A 22429-nucleotide genomic window follows, 5' to 3' on the forward strand; every position below is an offset into this window, starting at 1 on the left:
TCTATCTTCATCACACCGACATCATCAATATACCCACAGCACCATCAAGTACAGCAACAACATATCTACGTACAGAGTATAAACTCTAACTTCGTCACACCGCATTCCAGCATCTCTACCTACAATACAACTAACTGTTAAAAACACCTCCATCGATCCACACAGCACCAGCCCTAGCTTCACCACATCACGTCCCATCTATGCCTACAGCACTACCAACTACAAAAACACCTCTACTCACACAACACTAAGTCTAACTTCACCACACGGCCATCAACTAGAGCACCGCTGACTATAAAAACACAACAGATACAGCCCCACTTTAGCTTCACCACACCGCCATCACCACCATCACCTAGAGCAACGCCGACTACAACACCTCCATCCCACAGCACCAACTCTATCCTCAACACACCGCTAAAACCACCATCACCTATAGCACTACTAATTTACCCACTTTCACCACACCACATCCCAGCATCACTACCTATAGTACCACAAACTGCAACAGCATATCCATCTACACAGCACCACCCCTACTTCCACCACACCTCACCCCAGCATCACTACCTACAGTACTACAAACTAAAAAACATCTCCATCCACAACGCACCACCCCTAGTTTACCACATTACATCCAAACACCACTCTACTACTAAGCACAACTACACTTCCACCCACACAGTACCAACTCTAGCTTAATTACACCGCATCACCATCATCATGAAATATGAAGATAACGAACAGTATTCAATCTCGAAAGTCCAATGAAACGATACAAATTTGGAGCAGAGCAAACACGGACCTCAAAATGTAAAGGTGGGATCAGGTGCCACTACCTACAACAACACCTTAACCCACACAGTACCATTTTAGCTTCACCACATCACCATCATTATAACCTAGAGTACATCAACTACAAAAACATATGCATCCCACATAGCACCAACTCTAGATTCACCACACCCTAACATCACTGCAAGTTTAACAAGTTGTTTTTTTTTTTTTGTTGTTTTTTTTTTTAAATTGAGATACATTTATCAGGCACTTGAGCAAGATTTCTAGAGGATGGCATTTTTTTAATAATCCTAATTGATTAATTAAATTCTGTGCAAACTCAAAAGAAAATACAAAGGGACATGCCGGTAATCGAAGATACTCTTTAATCCACCTTGGAACAAATCCAGATTGCTTTATTTGAATTCTTCACTACAAGGAGATTCAAACAGAAACATTGATGAATATGTCGCGAGACCTTAAATCAGTGACAACACCACTACAACACCACTACAAACGACAAAGAAGAAGAAATAATTTTGGAATTTCACTTTGCAAAAGGATGATCATATCATTGTGCAAAAATTAGTCTATTTGGCAGTAAGTGACATATGGTTCATCAGGAGAGTTATTTTAAATCAGTTAATATTGTTCACTTTTTCTTTAGGAACTTGGGTTTAAAACTTGCATGACTTTGGACTTTCTGAATCTGAATCTTGTCAGCCCAATAATATTTTTTGTTAAAATGAGTAAGCTATCCTAAGGAGTATGGGACCTGTTTTACAAAAGAACTTACGACTAAGATCAAAATGTTATCATTTTCCTTTTTGCATTACTTTGAAAATGGTTATAATCTTTTTGAAAAGAATTTAGAAAGATATTTTTATGCATTTTTAACAGAACATAATTAAGTTTTGTAAGATTTTACAGTCAACGAAAGTTTTTAGTCTTAGTTGTAAAATCTTTTGCAAAACGGGACCCTGATTTTCAGATTTTCTAATACCGGATATTTCATGAAACGTCCATCATCGTTTGAAAAAGGGCGTAACCTCAGAACTTCAATAAATCAGACTTATTATATAAGAAAAGTGAAACTAGCAATATTTAAAAGGAAAGACCTAAAGAGACACCAAAAGAGTTTACACCAGGTTAAAGAACAAACATGCACTAAAATAATTTGATCAGTATGTCATAGACTCAGATGAGCTGAAACAAAAAAACCATTAAAAAGATGTAGTTTGTAAATCGTAATACTGAACTCTTTTATCTGATTTCACATCAACTTAAATAGAATAAACGCACTTATCATATGCTAATCAAAATAATTACACACACTGTGAACTTATAGCTGGATATTTCTTAAAGCTAAACAGAGACGTGACCATGGCTAAATTAATATTAAGAATTATATTTATTCGTACAAACATGCTGTCTTAAACCTCTGTGATTGCACATCTTACAACACGGTGACTTCAGTTTCTCTAAGAATGGTTATTTCATGACTAGTTTTGAATTTATTCTCCAACCCGGCCATTTCCCTCGAGCCTGTCCCGATTCCTGACGGATGAATTTCACTCTCTGGACTGACGGTATCATCATCATCACCAACAAAAGCGTTGTTCATTACTCCAAATGGACAAACCTCGCGATGGGTTGATGCCTGAAAAGCTTGCTTTTCTATTATTTCATCTTTTCCAGCGAATCCTTTATTTACCTGCACACTTTGAGAACTGAATTTAGACATATTTTTACCATTCAAATGAATCATTTTCAGATCTGTATTTATGCCTGTCTCAGAAGTCGACCGTTCGTTGTCATGAGTTTCAGTCACGTGACCATTTATCATATTCTGGTTTTTATATTTCAGATCTGACACCGATGACTGCTTGGCTGGGTCACCAACAGAAATCTCCTCCTCCAATGTGGGGTCTTTTGCCCACGACTGTTCTACTCCACTGCCGAGGACAAGGAACATCATAGCACTGCATACGGACAAACTGGCGCAAATGAAGAAAACAACTTGCCATTCTTCCTGGGTTCTCTATGAGAAAAAAAAATTATTGAACTGTGAGTATAAAATGAAAAGAAACCAAATATAAGTAAAAATTCTTCCAAGCACTTATAATCAACCTCTACCCTGAGAGTTGTCGTTTGTTAAGTTTGCAGCTGAGTGAAAGGAACAACATATCTAGGTGGAAATAAAATTACTGTGCATTTCATTGTGTGTGTATGTGTGTGTGTGTGTGAGAGAGAGAGAGAGAGAGAGAGTTCTACTATAAATGCTTTAAATACTAGCTACATGCACCCGTCAGTGTAAGAAATAATATTTATAAATACATGTATAATATTTAAAAAGATGCTTGAGTTTCTGATTGACATATCTATGTGGTATTTAAGACCAGGTCTTCCAACAATCTATTGGAGTTGCCATGGGTACCAATTGCGCCCCGTTATTAGCAGACCTTTTTTGTATTCATATGAAGCAGAATTTGTCCAATATCTTATACGTGATAAGAAGAAAACACTCGCTGTGGCCTTCAACTCGACATTTAGATATATCGACGACGTATTGTCAATTAAAAATTGTTATTTCTTATGTCGATACGATATATCCCAGTAAGCTTGAGATAAAAGATACTACAGAGTCGGACACATCTGTTTCATATTTGGATATTTAACTTGAAAAAGACATTAATGGTAATCTAACAACCAAGCTTTAAGATAAACGTGATAACTTTTCAATCGTCAACTTCCCTTACTTATGCAGCAATATACCTTCATCACCTGCATACGGGATTTATGTCTCTCAGTTGATTCGATACGCAAGAGCATGCTCTACGTATGCACAATTTCTAAAATGAGGTAAATTATTGACAAACATGTTGATGAAACAAGAATATCAGCAGTCTCGATTAAAGTCATCATTTCGTAAGTTCTATGGTCGTTACAATGACCTTGTCAGCAAATTCAATTTATCATTGAGTCAAATGCTGACTGACGTTTTTCATACTAATTGTTAGGCCATCATTTACACACTGAATTGTCGACGGATTTTTCCGTTATTTCCCGATCATGACAAGGAGCACACGGCGGGTGTGACCGGTCGGCAGGAGATGCTAACTCCTCCATGGCACATGATCCCACCTCTGATGTTTTGGAGGTCCGTGTTTGCTCTGCACCTATTTTGTAATGTTTAATGAACTTTTGAGCTTGAATACTGTTCGTCATCTCCATATATTTCATTTATTAAAAAACTCTTATGAAAGGTATTATTAAATGAAGATAGACCTACGTTTTTTGTAAGCTCAAACGTAACGATGGGGGACAACATGGCCGCAACATGTAACACGGTGACCGACATGCCTGTTAACACACCAGCAAACCTTATGAGAAAAAGGATACCTTAGAAGAACAAAATTAAAATAACACTCAAACTTTGCTAAAACATAAATAGAAAATTTTCCTTTTAATAGAATATTTGTGTCTCATTGAACCCCCTAAAGTGTGCCAAACGACATTAATGCTCTTTCAATCCAGTAGATATGAAAGGTTTTACTCTGTTTGACTGAGACAAAGGACAGTCCATACTTTGGGTGTATGTAGTTTACATATCGTATAAACTTTGATTCTTTGTTTAATTGAAGTAAAGTCTAAACCTTGGTGCTCTCTGTATTTAAAGCATATACTTTGGTCCTATGTCTATTTAACAGATGTAAATGCTGTACCTTGGTGCTATGTATATTTAACATGTAGAGGTTACAGCTGTACCTTGGTGTAATATCTTAAACAGACGTAAAGACTGTGTCATGGTGTTATGCATATTCATCAGACTAAAAAAGGCTATAGATTGGAGGTAAGTCTATTTAACATACTTTAAGGCTATACTTTTGCTTTGTTAACAAACAAAAAAGACTGAGAATTGGTTCTATGTCTATTTAACAGGCGTAAAGGATAAACCTTGGTGCTAGGTCTGTTTAACAGACCTTGCATGATGGTATGTCTTGTTAACAGATGTGAAGGTTATACCTTGGTGCTATATCGATTACATTGACACGGAGACTGCTGGTATTGAGAGCCTGGATAAACCAGAAGATGACAAGGAGGAGGACAGCATAGCTTGCCTGGGAACTGTCCATGTAACTGAGACCAATTAAGAATGGAACAGACAGGATGTTACCTGTAATATTATATAATATAATAAACATGAGACGTGGGGATACAAAATCAGTTACTGGAGTCCCACCGTTCACCAGTCTGAAAAAAAATAATCAAATAATGCCATGAATGTAGAGAAGTCTACAAATGAATGTAGAGAAGTCTACTAATGAATGTAGAGAAACTGAAGGTTACTTGAAGACATCATTTCATAATAACAGCAAAGAGAATAAACATTTTTAAATTCTAAGAAAATTATCTTCATATGTAACAAATTCAAAGTAGAAAAAAGGGAAAAGGGAACGATGTTTATGTTAATTTTGAGTCCTGTTTAACCTGTAGCTAGGAAAAGTTTTCTGACAGCGGTAGTTGAGAGAATTCCTCGAGTGATGAGAAGGTCAGCGACATGCCCTCCACCCAGACATGACAGGAGGCGGGCAATAGGGGGTAGGGAGGACAACAGACCATTCTGTAAGTATACATGTAGAATTATACAGTGAGGTGTTAGATTTCCAAATCTAAAAATAGATCATAATTAAGGTAGATCGACCATTTTCTGCTGCTCACTGACTTGAATGAAAATTTACAAATATAATAACAATGGAGACTACCAAATTAAGTATACTAGTAACCTACCAATCCAAATTTGAAAGATAATATTTACAAGAAAAAATTTGCAAATGACATAATGATTTACAGATCTTAAAGGTATCTATTTAAGCTGTGGGTCTCCCTTAATAAAATGGTTTCAAAGTAAAAGAAAAATACTGTTTACAACCTTTTAAAAAGTCTACAGTAAGAGGGGTTACTTGTGTATATACAAGTATATATATATATATATATATATATATATATATATATATATATATATATATATATATATATATATATATATATATATATATATATATATAATCTTATCAAGTCCTTGATCATATACCGAAGTGACATCGAATTTCAGTACATCATCCAAGTAGAGAGGTACAAAAGTACCAGTGGTTGTAGAGAGGAATCCGTAGCCTAGCTGACAGACAAGTATTCCCCAGAAAGGTCCTGATCGGAGAATGTAGAGCCATGGTGGGTCTGACATCTAGATCAATAACATCCATACTTGAATTTTTTTTTAGATAAATGTACATATAAGGCAAAGAAATTAAAAAAAGTAGTCAATTTTGTGAAAACATGTAAAAGACAATATTGACAGAACATTAATCATCTCACTTTAGCAGCAGTACTGTCTCGTCTCCGATGTCGGATTATTTCTATTTCCGATTGTGTGATACGAGGGTGTTCGTATGGACTATCATAGACCAAGAGAACCCACGGGATTATCATCAGAAGGTTAGATGCACCTTTATATGCAAACGAAAAATATCGTGTTATTGTCCAAAGACCATTGTCTTAAAATGAAACGAAGAAAATCATCAAAAATTAGTGTTGAGCTTTAAATTTTAAATACATGATTCTTCCAACGAGAGAGAGAGAGAGAGAGAGAGAGAGAGAGAGAGAGAGAGAGAGAGATATTAAATAAACTCTCAAGTGGTGTACATGTATTATTATAAGTAATCAAGTCTTTTTCTTGAGATATTTATTGTGTCTATTGAACATATCTATATGAATGCTTAATCTGCATGCAATTAAGATAGAGATGAAAATAATTCAACATGTACTTTTTCCCCTGAACAATGTACAAGCTAATGTATACGATGTCAGGAGCGATAAAGATTCTATAAAAATAAATATCTCACTGAAGATGTACATAATGAGTGGCCAGCCATTGTGTACAGGGATGGTGCAGATAAAACCAGAGGCAGAATAATTCACAATGAAGCTTAAAAATAATCCTGCAAAATATATAGATTACTTTCAGTTCAAAGTGAACGTGAAATGAATAAAGTACATTATAAGTTCCATGTTTTATAATTGGATAAGATTCTGTTCTTATCCAAGATGTATGTTTTCTATTCCTCCGCCTTATCAGTGAGTGAGGATACAATTTGTATGATATATATGATCATATTCAATCACAAACATGGGAGGTTTATTTGATAAATCTTTATTCCTTAGAATGAAATTGGACAACATGAAAGACGCTCAGGAAAGTCATCGTCAAAAAATGGTTTATTATTATTCTTTTTTTCCCACTACTTTTAATGCATGGTTTTACTCCACTTTTCAAATCACTAACACCGTTCACAATATCACATGTAGGATTTTGAAAATAGTGTTCAACGAATTTTCCCCCTAAATTTCATGTTTTTAATTAAATAAACTGTTAGTGATGCTACCCTTGATCTTCCATAGTATAAATGTACACACTTGCATTATGGGGCGAAGGAATACAAAGTATGTGATATGAAAATTATCAATTTTACATTAATGTGTATAAAAAAATTGTATGTGATAATAAATGATAAGATTATTTTGACCTGCCACGGCAGTTGACACAATCTGCGCCCGTTCATTCAGTGGCGCCCACTTTGACAACAGTTCTGTTATGCTGGCTTGCAAACCGCCCTATATAAGAAAAATGACAACTCATTAAAATGCATTGTTTTAAGAAATTAAAAAAAAATCATTCATTTGTATTAAACATTTTGGCACTTACAAAAGAGAGGCCAACAATACACCTAAGCCCGATGGCAATATAGGGATTGATCGTTAATACTAATGGCGTGGCAAATGAAGAGGCGGCCATCAGGAGGAGTATAACAATAATAATCATTTTGGCGCTAAATCTCCCGGATAAATATCCACCAATCAGGGGTGTAAACGGTAAAGCGTAAAACTCCGCCGATAGAATCTGACTTCTGATGTCACCCTGCAGTCGAATATTCCATACCTAGAAATAATAGTTAGTATTCTTTGACGGTAGACCGCACTACAAGAAAATGAATTTTAGTATTTTCGATGTACATGTCCAGATACATTTATTACATGATCAAAGTGGTAAGCAAATGTTTCACACTTAACACTATTTTAACGAATAGATGAGACTGGCTTTTTGCATAGTTTATGAATTTTTTGTATAGTGTGAAGTCTGTTTTATGATTTTTTTTTTATAAATAGTGCTGTTCTTTTGCAATGTTTCGATTCAATACATGGCTAGAAGAACCCTGGTCTTTTCCACACTGCAACTTGGTAAAATTATGTTTTCTTTTTCCTGAGGTATCTGGTGTTTTTGTTTTTGCATATTTTCAGAGTCATCATAACTCCAAACATACACAAAGGTATGGAAAATAAGACGCTAAAAACTACTTTTTTCTGTTCTAAATAATTATACCAAACAATAGAATATATGAGATAATCACATTCTGTTCCTTAGGCTCAGTGATATTATGGGTCGTGTTCGATTGGTTGTATTTCAAGATAGTTGTTGACTCTTTGTAGTTTGATTCCATACAGACGAGGACCATTGATAAACAGTTCTGTAGCATTGGCACAACTACAAAAACCAGAGTACACATGTAAGTCACGACCCACCGGCAGGAAAGGTACTTGCCCAGAAGCCCTTCTGGATCATGGGTCTGCGAATTGACATCAACAGATATTTTGGAAGTGGTGTCATGATTTGTGGTAAAAGATACCGACCCTCTCCTTTCTTCCTTCGAAACATTCTCATTTTTAGCTGCATCTTCAATAAGATTTTTACATACATGTATACAAAATTTCATGAATATGAGTAAAGTGTTTATGGACTCAAGTCAAATCGTTAGGAAAACAATATGAGACAAGATATTGACACACAAAGACAACGAATTGCACTTACCCATTGTTCCTTTCAATAGTCACCCGTAAAAATGCATTTCTTTGTAAAACAAATTTTATATATACTAAAGCATAACATACACAAAATATGGAAGCCGAGATTAGTCTTAAACGTTGTTAACAACGAGATGTTCTCTTTTTCATAAATAATGTGCGCAGCCTTAAAATTACTTTGGTATATACGTAAATTTATACGAATTGATAATCTTTTCTCTAAATTGGATGTAGAAGTTCAACAGAAAACTATTACATGTACATAGAGAAATACTCAGACAAGACTCTTTACTTATGTAATCAATAAAGTTATTTAAGGAACTGTTTTGAAAAAAAATTAAAAGCACTTCAGATCCAAAAAAAAAAAAAGAACAAAAACAAAACAAAACAAAACAAAACAAAACACACACAAAAAAAACACAAATTAAGGATTGACAGAAAATTAATTTGTAAAGACTGATGCAGAATCGTCCACTGTAGAAATTTCCCCGTAAAATATGCTTATTAGTAGAACATTTCTCACCTGTATAAATACCTCTCAGCAATATGCTCCCAATGTTCATAACAAATGAGTTGTTTCGCCCAGTGTTCATAATGAATTAGTTGATTTTCTCAGTGCTCATTATGAATTAATTGTTTTCATTTTGAATAAGTTGTTTTTCCTTGTGTTCATATTGAAGTAGTTGTTTCTCCAAGTGTGCATAATTTTCTCAGTGTTCATTACAAGTTAGTTGTTTCTCCCAGTGTTCACGATTAATTATTTGTTTCTTTCAGTGTTCGTGATAAATTGGTTGTTTCCCTATATATTCATAATGATTAAATTGTTTATCTCAGAGTACATGAATTACTTCTTTCCCTCCATGTTCATTATAAATTAGTTTTTTCTCTCTATGTTCATAATGAATCAGTTGTTTCTCTCAGTGTTCGTGATATTTTAGTTGTTTAATTTTCTCTCTATGTTCATTATGTGTCATTTGTTTCTTTCAGTGTTCATGATATATTAGTTGTTCAGTTTTTCTCTCTATGTTCATAATATATCAGTTGTTTCTTTCAGTGTTCTTGATATATTAGTTTTTCTGTTTATATCCTATATAAGTTATTACTGTCGGTATTCATGATAAATAAGTTGTGTCTCTCAGTTTTCATAACGAATTTGGTGCTATTTTTAAAGTTCATGATGAATTACTTGTTTCCGGAAGTGTTCATGATGAATTACTTGTTTCCGAAAGTGTTCATTATAAATCAGCTGTTTCCCTCCATGTTCATAATCAATAAGTTGTTTCTCCAAGTGTTCACCGTATTATGCCGCAATAGACATACGTTCGTGTCAATGCATAAATAGCACAGCTGATTTTGTGGAGTCAAATCACTACTGATCGAGAATATTTCAAAACCATTGCATCACTCATGCTGAGTTCAGTTGACCTATGACAACTTGATTTCTTTTTTGAGAGTGATCGAAGAATTATTCATCATACTCTAATTTTAAGCAAATTTTCGTGCCAATTAATAAAATCAAACATTAAAAATAAAATATCACACTTTTAAACATCAAAACGCTTAAACAACCCTTTTATATGTCAGTCTGTCCAATTAAATATGCGACTCAAATAAAAAGTAAAAATGGTCATTCATTAAAAAAAATGACAGTAGAACAAACTTACATGTACAATGTATCTACAAGACACACAGAACATTTTTTTTAAAATTGCAAAGTGGTACTTGTAAAACATCAGCACATACATTATTTTGTTAAAAAACATTCTGATTGTACACACAAAAACTCCGAAGTTGATATTAAAAAGATGCTTGAGTTTCTGATTGACAATATCTATGTAGTTTTTGGAGATCAAGTTTTTTCCCAACACTTTCTCAAATTCTATGGGTCCAATTGCGCCCCTTTATTAGCAAACATGTTTAATATTCATATGATGCAGAATTTATTCAAAATCTTATACATAAGAGGAAGAAAACACTTGCTGTGGCCTTTAACTCGACATTCAGATGTATCGACGACGTATCATCAATTAACAATAGTTACTCCCATTCATACGTCGACTCGGTATACCCCAGTGAACTTGAAATAAAACATGCCACAGAGTCAGACACATCTGTTTCATATTTGGATATTTTACTAGAAAAAAACATAAATTGTAATCTAACAACAAAACTTTTCTATCGTCAACTTCCCTTATTTATGTAGCAATATACCCTTATCACCTGCAAATGGAGTTTATGTCTCCCAGTTAATTCGATAGGCAGGAGCATGCATGCTCTACATACCAACAATTTCTAAAACGAGGCAAACTATTGACAAACAAGTTGATGAAACAAGGACATCAACAGTATCGTGTGAAGTCAACATTTCGAAAGTTCTAGTGTCGATACAATAATCTCGTCAGCAAATACAATCTATCATTAAGTCGAATGCTGATTTACGTTTTTCATACTAATTGCTAGGCCATTATTTTCACACTGAATTGTCTAATATTTTTCCGTTTGCCTGATCATGAAAAGGAGCATACGGCGGGTGTGACCGAGGATGCTTACTCTTCCATGGCATCTGATCCAACCTCTGTTGCTTTCAGAGGTCTGTTGAGCCGATTTGTATTGTTTCAGTAGATTTTTGAGGTTGACTACTGTTCGTTATCTCCATATTTCATTACTGTTATTTTTATGAGTGACGTAAGCATCATATCATGGAGAAAGGTTCCCCAGGTGGTTAATAAAAGGGCCATCAAGAGTTTCCTTCACAAACGAGATTGAATCCAACGGGAAAGAGTACAGCGAATCTGTGACATCCTTTCAAAATTCCTCCACAGTTTTCAAGGAACTTCTGAATCAAGGTCTCGTAGAGAAATATACATCATGTCGCTGGATGGTGTTTTATAATCGTCACGTGTTCTATCATGTTATGTCAGTGTATGAGTATGAGTATGGCAGTCATCTGCATGGAATCCAACTACAACCCTACCGCAAACATTATTGGCATGGGAAACAACTCGAACAGAAGAACAAGTAATTCTACACTGAGACGGTTTAAAAAAAAGTCATAGCTAATTTTTGTAAATGAATAATAATAATAAAATTATTCATTTATCTTTGTTTAAAAGCAACATGATGGCGTTTGCAGTTATTGCCACACAAAGCCGATATGTATTTCCATCAAATTATCATTATTTATTAGTTTCCATTAAATTTCCAGCTTTGGGGACATTTTCTGGGACAGATAAATGGAGAGCTGATTTTACAATAACATTTTCTTTCCCATTATGCCTTATCCATTGGGAAGATATTTGTGATTGTTATGACGCCCGTGTCTGATACGTACCTTGTCTGTGCTCACATCCACTGCCTCTACAGTCAGTCCATTTATCGTCGTGGTCTGACGATGCTAAATGGGATTATCCTCGGTAGATAAACTCTCTAAATTTATTGCGCTTATTATTTTTGTTTTTACTTATGTTAATCTTGTGATATGCTTAGCGTTAGCAACTGATTTAAGATAAAAAGAAAATGATTGTTAAGAAGTGTGTTTTTAGTACAATAAATAAATTTTTATCTTTTAAAACAATGAGTAGGAGGATCTACAACATAGTGTGACAGCAATTGTTTACAAATGGCTACCGTGCGCAAATAGACACTGTAGCAAATGCAGCTTTGTAAGGACGCACCTATGGGATAGGTGGTTGGAAAAAGAAAGAGGGACCACTCTTTCTGTCTTTCTCTAATAGTTATTTTTATTTAACAAAAAATAGCCATTTTATTAACTTTATGAACTTTAGAAAGAAGGAAATTCAGTTTTAGTTATTTACATGTATATAAAGAAGAAAAACAATATTTTTATCTTGGAAAATAAGAAAAAGAAACTTTGGACCAATATGTAACAGTTTGGAAGTTTCCCGGATTCAAATACCGGTAAGTATGAATCACATTTTGATAGAAAGTTTTAACGTATGTTTGGTGCATGTTGGATTTAAGAATCTGTGCTCCTAAACGAAATGTTATTTGAGCGAATTCTGCTCTGGTTAGTCTTATTCGTACTGCAAACTATGCAACAGTCTGTTTGCTTTCTAGATATATACTTTATATCCTTTGAAGTTTCATTGACTTTCAATGGAGGACCTGTAATAAATTGAATTTGTACGATACCAAAAAAATGAACGAAATATTAATGCATTCTAGCGTTTATGCTAGGGAACACGAATAGTAGAATGTCTTCTTCATATGTTCTGGAGTGGGTATTGCAGGAGCCCTAGCCTTTGTTCTCCTCGGCAGTGGACTGGAGCAGGATTGGGGCGAAAGACCCCAATATGAATATCAATAATGATACATCAACTACCGAGGAAATGATACAGCATTTCAACAGAGAAGGTACAAACACCTTTGAAGAAAGAAAAATGAAGATGCCAATGATGCAATGAATAAGATCATTGTCCCAGCAAATAAGGAAGAATTGTAAAGAAAGCCTTTGATGAAGAAAAATGAATTGATGTATCTAAAAGAACAATTGTTGAATCGTTTGATAAGAAAAGAAAATAAGTTGAAGTACATCAAATAGACAGAAATAATGATGTACTTAGAGCAATCGTAAATTATCTCTACCGTGTTTTATTTACCGAATAGTAACGATAACATAATTAAGTCACACGACTTGAACATAAGTTAGAGATTACTCGTCTCCAATAATGGATGGAATCTCATGTCTATTGTAAAAGATATATTATATAAACATGCTGATCACTCGATGAATTTTGTTAATGACATTATTAATACGAATAAATATAATTCTTACTCAACAAGTCGTGCATTTTCTATAACCTCAAAGCATTGGCGATAAGACAAAAGATACAGAGGACATGCAGGTGGATGAAATCTATTTTAATCCCCAAATAGCTGATAATTTTTATTATCAATAGACATTAACTCGTGCAAGCACAGGTAGAGGAAGATGTGAATCAATTGTTTTAAAACGTATTTTATTGACAAATAATCAATAAAATCGAAATCAAGTTCTTTCAACCTATTAGTTCCCTTCTGTAGATATAATAAATGGTGTATTATTCAATATCTATACAACTTTTAAAATGATTATTGTTTTTTGAACAACTATTTGTTTTATATGTACGAGGGTCATTCCAAAAATACGTAGGATTTTTTCATAACTTTTCAACATCATGTTATAACCAAATTTGGCAGACATTTGAACAATAAATCCAAATAATTTGAATAAAAAATTCAAATATATCATTATATATCAACATTAACTAAAATTTCAGATTGGAAATGGGGTCGCCGAGCTCAGCAAAAGCTGATTAATTAACTACAAAACACTTAATAATGTTTATAGTTATATTTCTAATAAATGTCACTTAAACGAAATAAAATTTAAACGTTTAAATTAGTTTTTGGTATATAATTTCAGATGCCAGTTTATAACGTAATACATTGCTTCGTTGAAAAGAATTCTCAGAAGACAGATAATAAAAAAGATGACGTTGACGTAAGTCACGGAGCAGCGAATAAGGATATTATTTTGTTTTGAACTCGGGAAACCTCTAAAACAAACTCTGAAAATGCTGATGGAATTCGGAAATATATGAAAAGTGAGCCGTGCGTATGTACATATATCAATGGCAAAGCCATTTTTGATTTGTCAGAGACATTGAATTGGACGATGGACGGTCTGCAAGGAAACGAGTTATTAATAAAAACCTGGTCAAAAGAGTTAGTTACCTCATGAAAAGTGATGTGCGCTTCACTGTTTTGGTCATTTAGAAAACACTTACAACTCGAACAATTGTTAGCAAAGCTAAGTATAAAGTGTTGCAAAGACATTTTTAATTAATGGCTAAGGCATTACAGACCGTGTGAGAAATGAGAATTTCTGAATCTGAATCTAATTAACGATGCCTTGTCCCAAGTTTGGTTAAAATGAATGGTGTTAAGAAAAAAGCTTTTAAAACCGACTGAATTTTTTTTTATCTTTCTTAGCAAAAGGGCAAGACATCAGAATTTCAAACACCAGAATTTCTTTATGTAAGAAAAAAGAAACTTTGCAGAACTAGTAATATTTGATAGAAAATGGCCCGACGAATCATGAAAAGTCAATCTATGAAAATTTAACTCCATAGGTTCAGATGAGCTCAAACTGATAACGAACATGCAGTGATTAATCTCATTATTCCTCTAAAGCAATACGAATTGTGAACAGGGCAAAAATACGCACCCCTGGAAACACCAGAGGCGGGATCATGTTCTTAGGGGGATAAGCATCCCCTGTCGAGACAATTAGGAAAAGTGTAATTGTGTTTCTTACCGACAATTACTGAGTAGTTTTCAGTCTGATTTCGCATCAACAACAGAAGTAGAACTAGCTTATTTATGTTTATTGCCAGAACTTATTACAGCGTATTTAATTTATTGTCACAAACTCAGACATGGACTATATGGCTAAATTATCTATGCATACTTCACACAAATATACAGTATAAATTCTCTGTGATTTCACACAACATCTTACAACATGGTAACCTCACTTTCATTAGGAATTGTCATTTCGTGGTTATTCTGGAATTTAGTTGGTTCTTGAATTCTTTTTTGCGACCCAACCATTTCCGTCGAGCATGTCCAGATTCCTGACGAATTAATTTCAATGTTAGGATTGGTTTGATCATCATCATCAACAACAAATGCGTTGTTGGTTACTCCAGTAGGAATTAACTCGCCAATGATGGAAGCCTGGAAAGCCTGATCTTTATTCCTTTCATTAATACCTGTGTTACCTTTATTTACCTGCACATCTTGAGAAATGAATTTAGACATTACATTACTATTCAAATGGATAATTTCTAGTTCCGTATTTATTCCTGTCTCAGTAGTCGGCCGTTCATTGTCATGAGTTTCAATCACGTGACCATTTGTGTTAATTTGGATCTCATATTTCATAACTGACTCCGATGACTGTTTGACTGGGTCATTAACAGAAATCTCCTCCTCCGACGAGGGGTCTTTTGCCCACGACTGTTCTACCCCACTGCCGAGGACGAGGAACATCAAAGCACTGAAAACGGACAAACTGGCGCAAATGTAAAAAACGATCTGCCATTCTTCCTGGGTTCTCTATAAGCAAAAATTGAATGAATTTATTCAATGAATATAAATAAATTTTTATCATGAATCACTAACTCTCGAACGCAAAGAGAACTGATGGAAAAACTTGAATCTTTAAATGTATTCCTTGCATGAAATATGTGGAGATAACGAACAGTATTCGAGCTCAAAAGTCCATTGTAGACAGACATACGTTTTTGGTGAGTTCAAACGTAACGATGGGGGACAGCATGGCTGCTATGTATGACACGGTGCCCGTCATGCCTGTTAACACACCCGCAAACCTATAAAAACACCCAGGGAGGGAGTTCTTACACACTTGTATTGACTAGCATAGGTTTTCAACATTCCACTGGTATACGGAAGCGTTTAAGGGCCATTTTGACACATTTTATTTTTTAATTTCCACACTTTTTAATTTGTACAATGTGCACTTATCTATTTAGTAAAATTTATACCTTGGTGCTATGTCGATTACATTGACCTTGAGGCTGCTGGTGTTGAGAGCCTGAATAAACCAGAAGATGACAAGGAGCAGGACAGCATAGGTCGCCTGGGAACTGTCCATGTAACTGAGACCAATTAAGAATGGAACAGACAGAATGTTTCCTGCAATATCATATAATATAATAAACGTGAGACGAGGGGTGTGTGAAACCAGTCAGTTGTAATCCCGTTGCTCGAGTCTTAAAAACTTTATTTTGTCGTTCATTCATCAGGTTTCAGCTATATTTGTAGGAAATGTGTTAAAGGAGTAAAATTTTAAAGGTTTCAGATTTTATTTAAGATAATAAGAATTTATTTTCTCACTGAATTGTCTATGGACTTTTCTGTTTATACGATCATGACAAGGGGCACACGGCAGATGTGACAGGGGATGCTTACTCCTTCATGGCACCTAATCCCACCTCTGATGTTTTAGAGGTCCGTGTTTGCTCTACTTCAAATTCGTGTTGTTCTAATCGACTTAACTGAATTTGATTACTGTTCGTTATCTTCATATTTCATTCGTCTTCGTTACCAAATCTTTATAACTGTTGAGCCATGATAGATCTCCAGTTTGTGAAATCCAAACGATGTGTATGCATATTTATGATGATGAGTATATAAATTTATAAGTAAGGATAAAGTTTTAGAACATGTCACATGTAAATACATATTTCCTCTGTGATTGATGGAAATAAGAAATAATATATCGCTTGATGGTCATATGCTTTCAACTCTTTTGTTTAAAAACTATATGGCTAATTACAATTTTAATGAAGTAATTCAAATAATGAAGTGAATGAAGAAAAAAAAATGAAATTCATTCGAAGACAATTCATATTACCGTGATGATTAAGAGAGTATTTGACTTCTTTAAATTTAAGAAAATGATTTATCTATGTATCAAAATCCTAGCAAAAAAAAAGAGATGTTGAATTTGTGATATGTTCTGTTGAACCTGTGGTCTGGAATAATTTTCTGACAGCGGTGGTTGAGAGAATTCCTCGAGCGATGAGAAGGTCAGCGACATGCCCTCCACCCAGACATGACAGGAGGCGGGCAATAAAGGGTAGGGAGGACAACAGACCATTCTGTAAGTATCATGTAGAAGTATACAGTGAGGTGTAAAATCCCAAAACGAAAAAAGGCATTTATTATAAAATGCTCCTTGTAAACTTTGAGAAAGTCTTAAATTAGAACTGAATTACTGGATTTATTTCTGGATTCAAGTAATCAAGACACAAACCCTATTAACATGACTGTATATACATTGCATAAGTATTTGAAAAAAATCAAAACAAATCATTGATCATACCGAAGTTACGTCGAATTTTAGAACATCATTAAGGTAGAGAGGTACAAAAGTGCCAGTTGTTGTAGAAATAAATCCGTAGCCAAGTTGACAGAAAAATATTCCCCAGAAAGGTCCAGATCGGAGAATGTCGATCCATGGTGGGTGTGACATCTAGATCAATGGGTGGATTAGTTATAAACATTTAAGTAAAGACCAATTTGTACACGAGGAGCGTGTAAAAGACATTAAAAGAGAGAACACGGATCATCTCACTTTAGCTACAGTGCTGTCTCGTCTCCGATGTCGAATAATTTCTATTTCCGGCGGAGTAATTCGAGGGTGTTCGTATGGACTATCATAGACCAAGATTACCCAGGGTATTAACATTAGAAGGTTGGAAGCACCTTAAAAATGGTTGAAAAAAGTATTTTAGAGTCAAAAGCAATTGTTTCAAATTGAAACGATTCAACTCATCAGTATTGAACAATATACATGATATACAAATTTATATGATTTTGATAACTTTATAAAGCTATAAAATAAATATCTCACTGAAGATGTACATAATGAGTGGCCAGCCATTGTGTACAGGGATGGTGCAGATAAAACCAGAGGCAGAATAATTCACAATGAAGCTAATAAATAAACCTGAAAAATTAATTGTATCATTACACTGTCATAATTTGCTATTTACAAATTTTGATGCTCCCTCATTGGTTCAGACGATCTTTTTATGTTTACCTCCGAATAAGTGCACCTTCAAATAAATTTTGGGAGGTTTATAGGTGTTTCCCTTCTGAATGATTGCAGATTTGATATATTTCATTATCGACCAATCAAGTTGCTCATTTCAAAGCATGTTTCGTTTGTAAACGTAAAATGGCAGATGGCAGATTCGCCAGTATCTCAAAGACGGAACAGTAGCAAATATTGTTAGAAAAGAATTATTATAAGTAAATACAAGGAGAAGAAACACAGCCTTCATTTGTAGAATTTTTCCGTTGCTATCTGAAAGCAAAAAGGATCAGCGGAACGTTCACAGACTTTGATGTACAATCTTTGAATTTGTAATTTTTGGTTGAAGTCCACAAAATGATCTTTTGTAGCTGTTGTTGACTGATCCTGATCTTCATAAGACTTTGAATTGCTCCCGTATTGGTTGAACTCGACCTGTGTTCTCGGTCAACTAATATCTGTCCAAGTCTGTATAGTCACGAGTAGACCTCTTTTAAAGTTTATGTTGTATAAAATGAAAGTGAAATAAATAAAGGGTCTTCTATTTATATTTTATAATTGGGTATGTTTTTTTTTTATCCAAAAATGTTATGTTTTCTATTCCTGAACCCTTGGCATTGATTTAGAAAAAAGCATAGCTCATTAGATAAAAACCATTTCAAATCATAAACATACAAGAGAGATTTATATAATAAATTTCTTTTTCTTTAGAATTGGATTGGATAACAGGATTTAAGCCTATGTAAGTTCTCGTCGAAGGAGTTTTTTTTTTTATTTCACCTACTTTTAATGCTTTAACCTCTTTCGCTTTCCTGTCCACTGTCTTACAAAGCTAAACAATGTCAGGAATATTATGCTGTTAAAAACATTAAGTGATAATTTATTATTTTTTATTTATTTCACTTTTATTTCATGGCTTTTAACATAATGCATTGTTAGTAAATCTAACCACAATCGTACATGAAATGCACACCTATATCCACATGGTGTTGAAATAGAGGGATATGAAAAAAGAATCAATAACCAGTGACTATACTTGCTAGAAAAAGGGATAAGTATGTGATAAGATGAATAAACATTTTCAAACGTATTTAATTTATATCGAAATAATAAATAACATATCTTGCCTCGATAAATTGAATTTCACTGAAATGAAATGATTTTTTTTACCTGCCACGACCGTTGAGACAATTTGCGCCCGTTCATTCAGTGGCGCCCACTTCGCCAACAACTCAGTGATGCTGGCTTGTAAACCACCCTATAAAATAGAAATGACAACTTATTAAAATATATAAAAATTATTATAATACATTATGCCAAACTTTCATCCAGTACCTCAGATTCATCATTTTTATCACTTACAAAAGAGAGGCCAACAATACATCTAAGCCCGATGGCAATATAGGGATTGACTGTTAATGCTATGGGCGTGGCAGATGAAGAGCCGGCCATCAGGAGGACTATAACAATAATAATCATTTTGGCGCTAAATCTCCCGGATAAATATCCACCAATCAGGGGTGTAAACGGTAAAGCGTAAAACTCCGCCGATAGAATCTGACTTCTGATGTCACCCTCTAGTCGAATGTTCCATACCTAGAAACAATAGTTAATGTTCTTTGTCATTAGAACACAGACTACAATGTTGGGAAGTTTACTGACATGGAGATATTGATGCTGGAGAATTGAGAAAAGTTGAAGTATTATGAACCGTAATTGTGCATATTTAGGTCAATGATGTAATTAAAAAATAAAGTCAAGGTTCGTTAAAAATAATTGCTTCTGTATATTATTACTAATTTCGTTGCATATGTAAAAATACATACACTACGTAAGCATGTTGGTGATGAAACATTTCGTGAATATTTATCATCGAACGAGCTTTAATGTCTACACACTATTTAAACGAATAGGTGATACTAGCTTGATGACCATGCTTTTGTGTAACGTGAATTCTGTTTTAATCCTATTCATACCTAAATGTATTTCTGTAAAAAGCGTTTATGTCGTGGTCATCCATTGTTTGTATTCAATATAAGCTTAGAGCTCTCGAAGTTTCCAAACTACAACTTGATTAACTAAAATTTTCTTTTTTCCCAGGGATCAATAGAAATTCAAAGTGCAATTTAAAGAATCACCATAACTGTCTAATAATAAAAATACCTTGCAAGACAGTATTTTTCTCTAGTTACATACTAAAAGTTATGGAAAATATGATTACAGCTACATGTATTAGTTTTACTCTGTTTTCAATGATTATGCCAAACAAATAAACATTTAAAATAATTACACTCTGTTCCTCAGGCGCTGTAATATTATTGGTGGTGTTTGATTGGTTGTACTTCAAGATTATCGATGACTTCTTGTAGTTTGATTCCATACAGACTAGAACCATTGATAAACAGTTCTGTAGCATTGGCACAACTACAAAAACCAGAGTACACATGTAAGTCACGACCCACCGGCAGGAAAGGTACTTGTCCAGAAGCCCTTCAGGATGATGGCTGGACGAATTGACAATCGTAGGAGTTTTGGAAGTGACGTCATGATTTGTGGTAAAAGATACCGATCTTCTCCTGCTTCCGTTCAAAACTTCCTCCTTTTTGTTTGCATCTTCAAAAAGATATTTACTTCAAATTTCAAAGGTATAATTAAATGTCAATGGACTCAAAGTGAAACAAAATTTTAAGAGACAATAGCACAGGAGGACAGCAATTTGCACTTACCCATTGTTTTTTAAGTGTCACCCGTAACTGTGCATTTTTACTATGAATCAATTCTATATACAAAAAGTATATTTTATATTTAAAAATATGGAAGCCAAGAATAGTTTTAAACTTTGATGACAACCCTTTATCCAAATGTATTTGTTCATGCTCAGAAAGATCTCATTACATAAATGTTGGAACCAACCTTGGTTATTGTCAAAAGATAACTTTTTTGCATACAGTTGTATCAAAGACATCCATTTTTTTCGAAGTCTAGTTTTTTTTTTTAAAATGTAATGATTGACAGAAACTAAATACGAGAGTTAATCCAATAGTAACGTCACAACTGCTATAAAATCTTTATTAATAGAATGTTATCAACAAAATTTCACGTACAAATATTCCTATCTATTTTGAATTTGCCTTAAAATTTCATTCGATTATATAAAATACTTCGATAAAAAATTAAGATAAAAACAATGTTAAGTTTTGTCTATCGCTACACGGCAAGACTATTATCGACGAAGCAATGACCTTACTTTTCGGCACTCATTTTTAGTTCATCCGCATATATCTTTTTAAGCTCTCACGTGGTTCTTTTTCATATTTTTTACTGCCATGTTTGGTATAAACCGTCTTGTTTTGAGTTGAAATATAAAAACTATTTGAACTTTGTCTAAACGTAATTTCTAAATCCATTCCTTTTTGCGTAAATCTTATGTATCATCAGATTCAAAATGAGTGTCGAAGAGAAACGTCATAACGACGTTTGTATATTCTTGCCCTACGGCAAAAGACGAGACCAAAGGTTGTGTTAAGTTTAGTATTTTATTAAGTATTGCAAATATCTTAATGAAATTTTAGGACATAAGTCAAAATAGATAGACGTATTACTATCAACCCTCGTATATCTTTAGAAGCATGCATATAAAACAATGGTATGATACATGACTGTTGTGGATTTGAAGATTAAATGTTATATTGAGTGTTGGAAATACATTATTATTAAGGTTTAATTAAAAATTATACCAATAGACATAATTTTTCCGTTTTTTTAAATTAGATTTTTACTTTTTTTAATGAGCTATGTGGTCAAGATCTCTGGTTCATGTTTTCATGTGTAATTATAATTGTCGTTTCACTGACCTCTTGAAGAATACTACAGGGGGAAAATAACTCCTAGTGTAAGTATTCAATATTTTCAGGTTTTGAATTATTCCATGAATTCAAGAAACAGTGAATAAATTTAAAATAATGTTCTTTTCGTTTTTATTGGGAGGGGGTTGGGGGATGGGGGTGTTAGGTATGAGTCCAGACTACCAGTAGGCATATATTACGTAGTCATTCAGAAATTATGAGTTGTACTTCTTCAATTATTTTAATAGATGTGTTTTACTGA

At 34.0% G+C, this 22429-nt stretch overlaps 1 protein-coding gene across 1 annotated transcript; it reads right to left on the reverse strand.

The window, feature by feature from the left end:
- Positions 1-2063: 2063 nt before the first annotated feature.
- LOC133205035 (sialin-like) lies at positions 2064-21052 on the reverse strand. Its single transcript, XM_061340778.1, has 11 exons — positions 21049-21052; positions 20613-20935; positions 19685-19918; positions 19493-19580; positions 18140-18235; positions 17861-17991; positions 17609-17758; positions 17252-17384; positions 16266-16416; positions 4070-4160; positions 2064-2818 (listed from the first exon to the last, which is right to left on the reverse strand). Exons 1-11 carry the CDS (start codon positions 21050-21052, stop codon positions 2234-2236), a joined length of 1986 nt encoding a protein of 661 aa, XP_061196762.1. The 3' UTR covers positions 2064-2233.
- Positions 21053-22429: the final 1377 nt, after the last annotated feature.

The sequence above is a fragment of the Saccostrea echinata genome, unplaced genomic scaffold, assembly GCF_033153115.1.
Source record: "Saccostrea echinata isolate AGI-Se365-2 ecotype Australia unplaced genomic scaffold, CSIRO_AGI_Sech_v1 ptg000054l, whole genome shotgun sequence".
NCBI classification, from domain to species: domain Eukaryota; kingdom Metazoa; phylum Mollusca; class Bivalvia; order Ostreida; family Ostreidae; genus Saccostrea; species Saccostrea echinata.

Bases quoted from the DNA above. Each gene is read 5' to 3' on its own strand.
- LOC133205035 (XM_061340778.1), bottom strand. The intron at 19,581-19,684 runs GTAAGTGATAAA...TCTATTTTATAG, and splicing joins GTATTGTTGGCCTCTCTTTT to GGTGGTTTACAAGCCAGCAT. The intron at 17,385-17,608 runs GTATGATCAATG...TGATACTTACAG, and splicing joins TAAAATTCGACGTAACTTCG to AATGGTCTGTTGTCCTCCCT.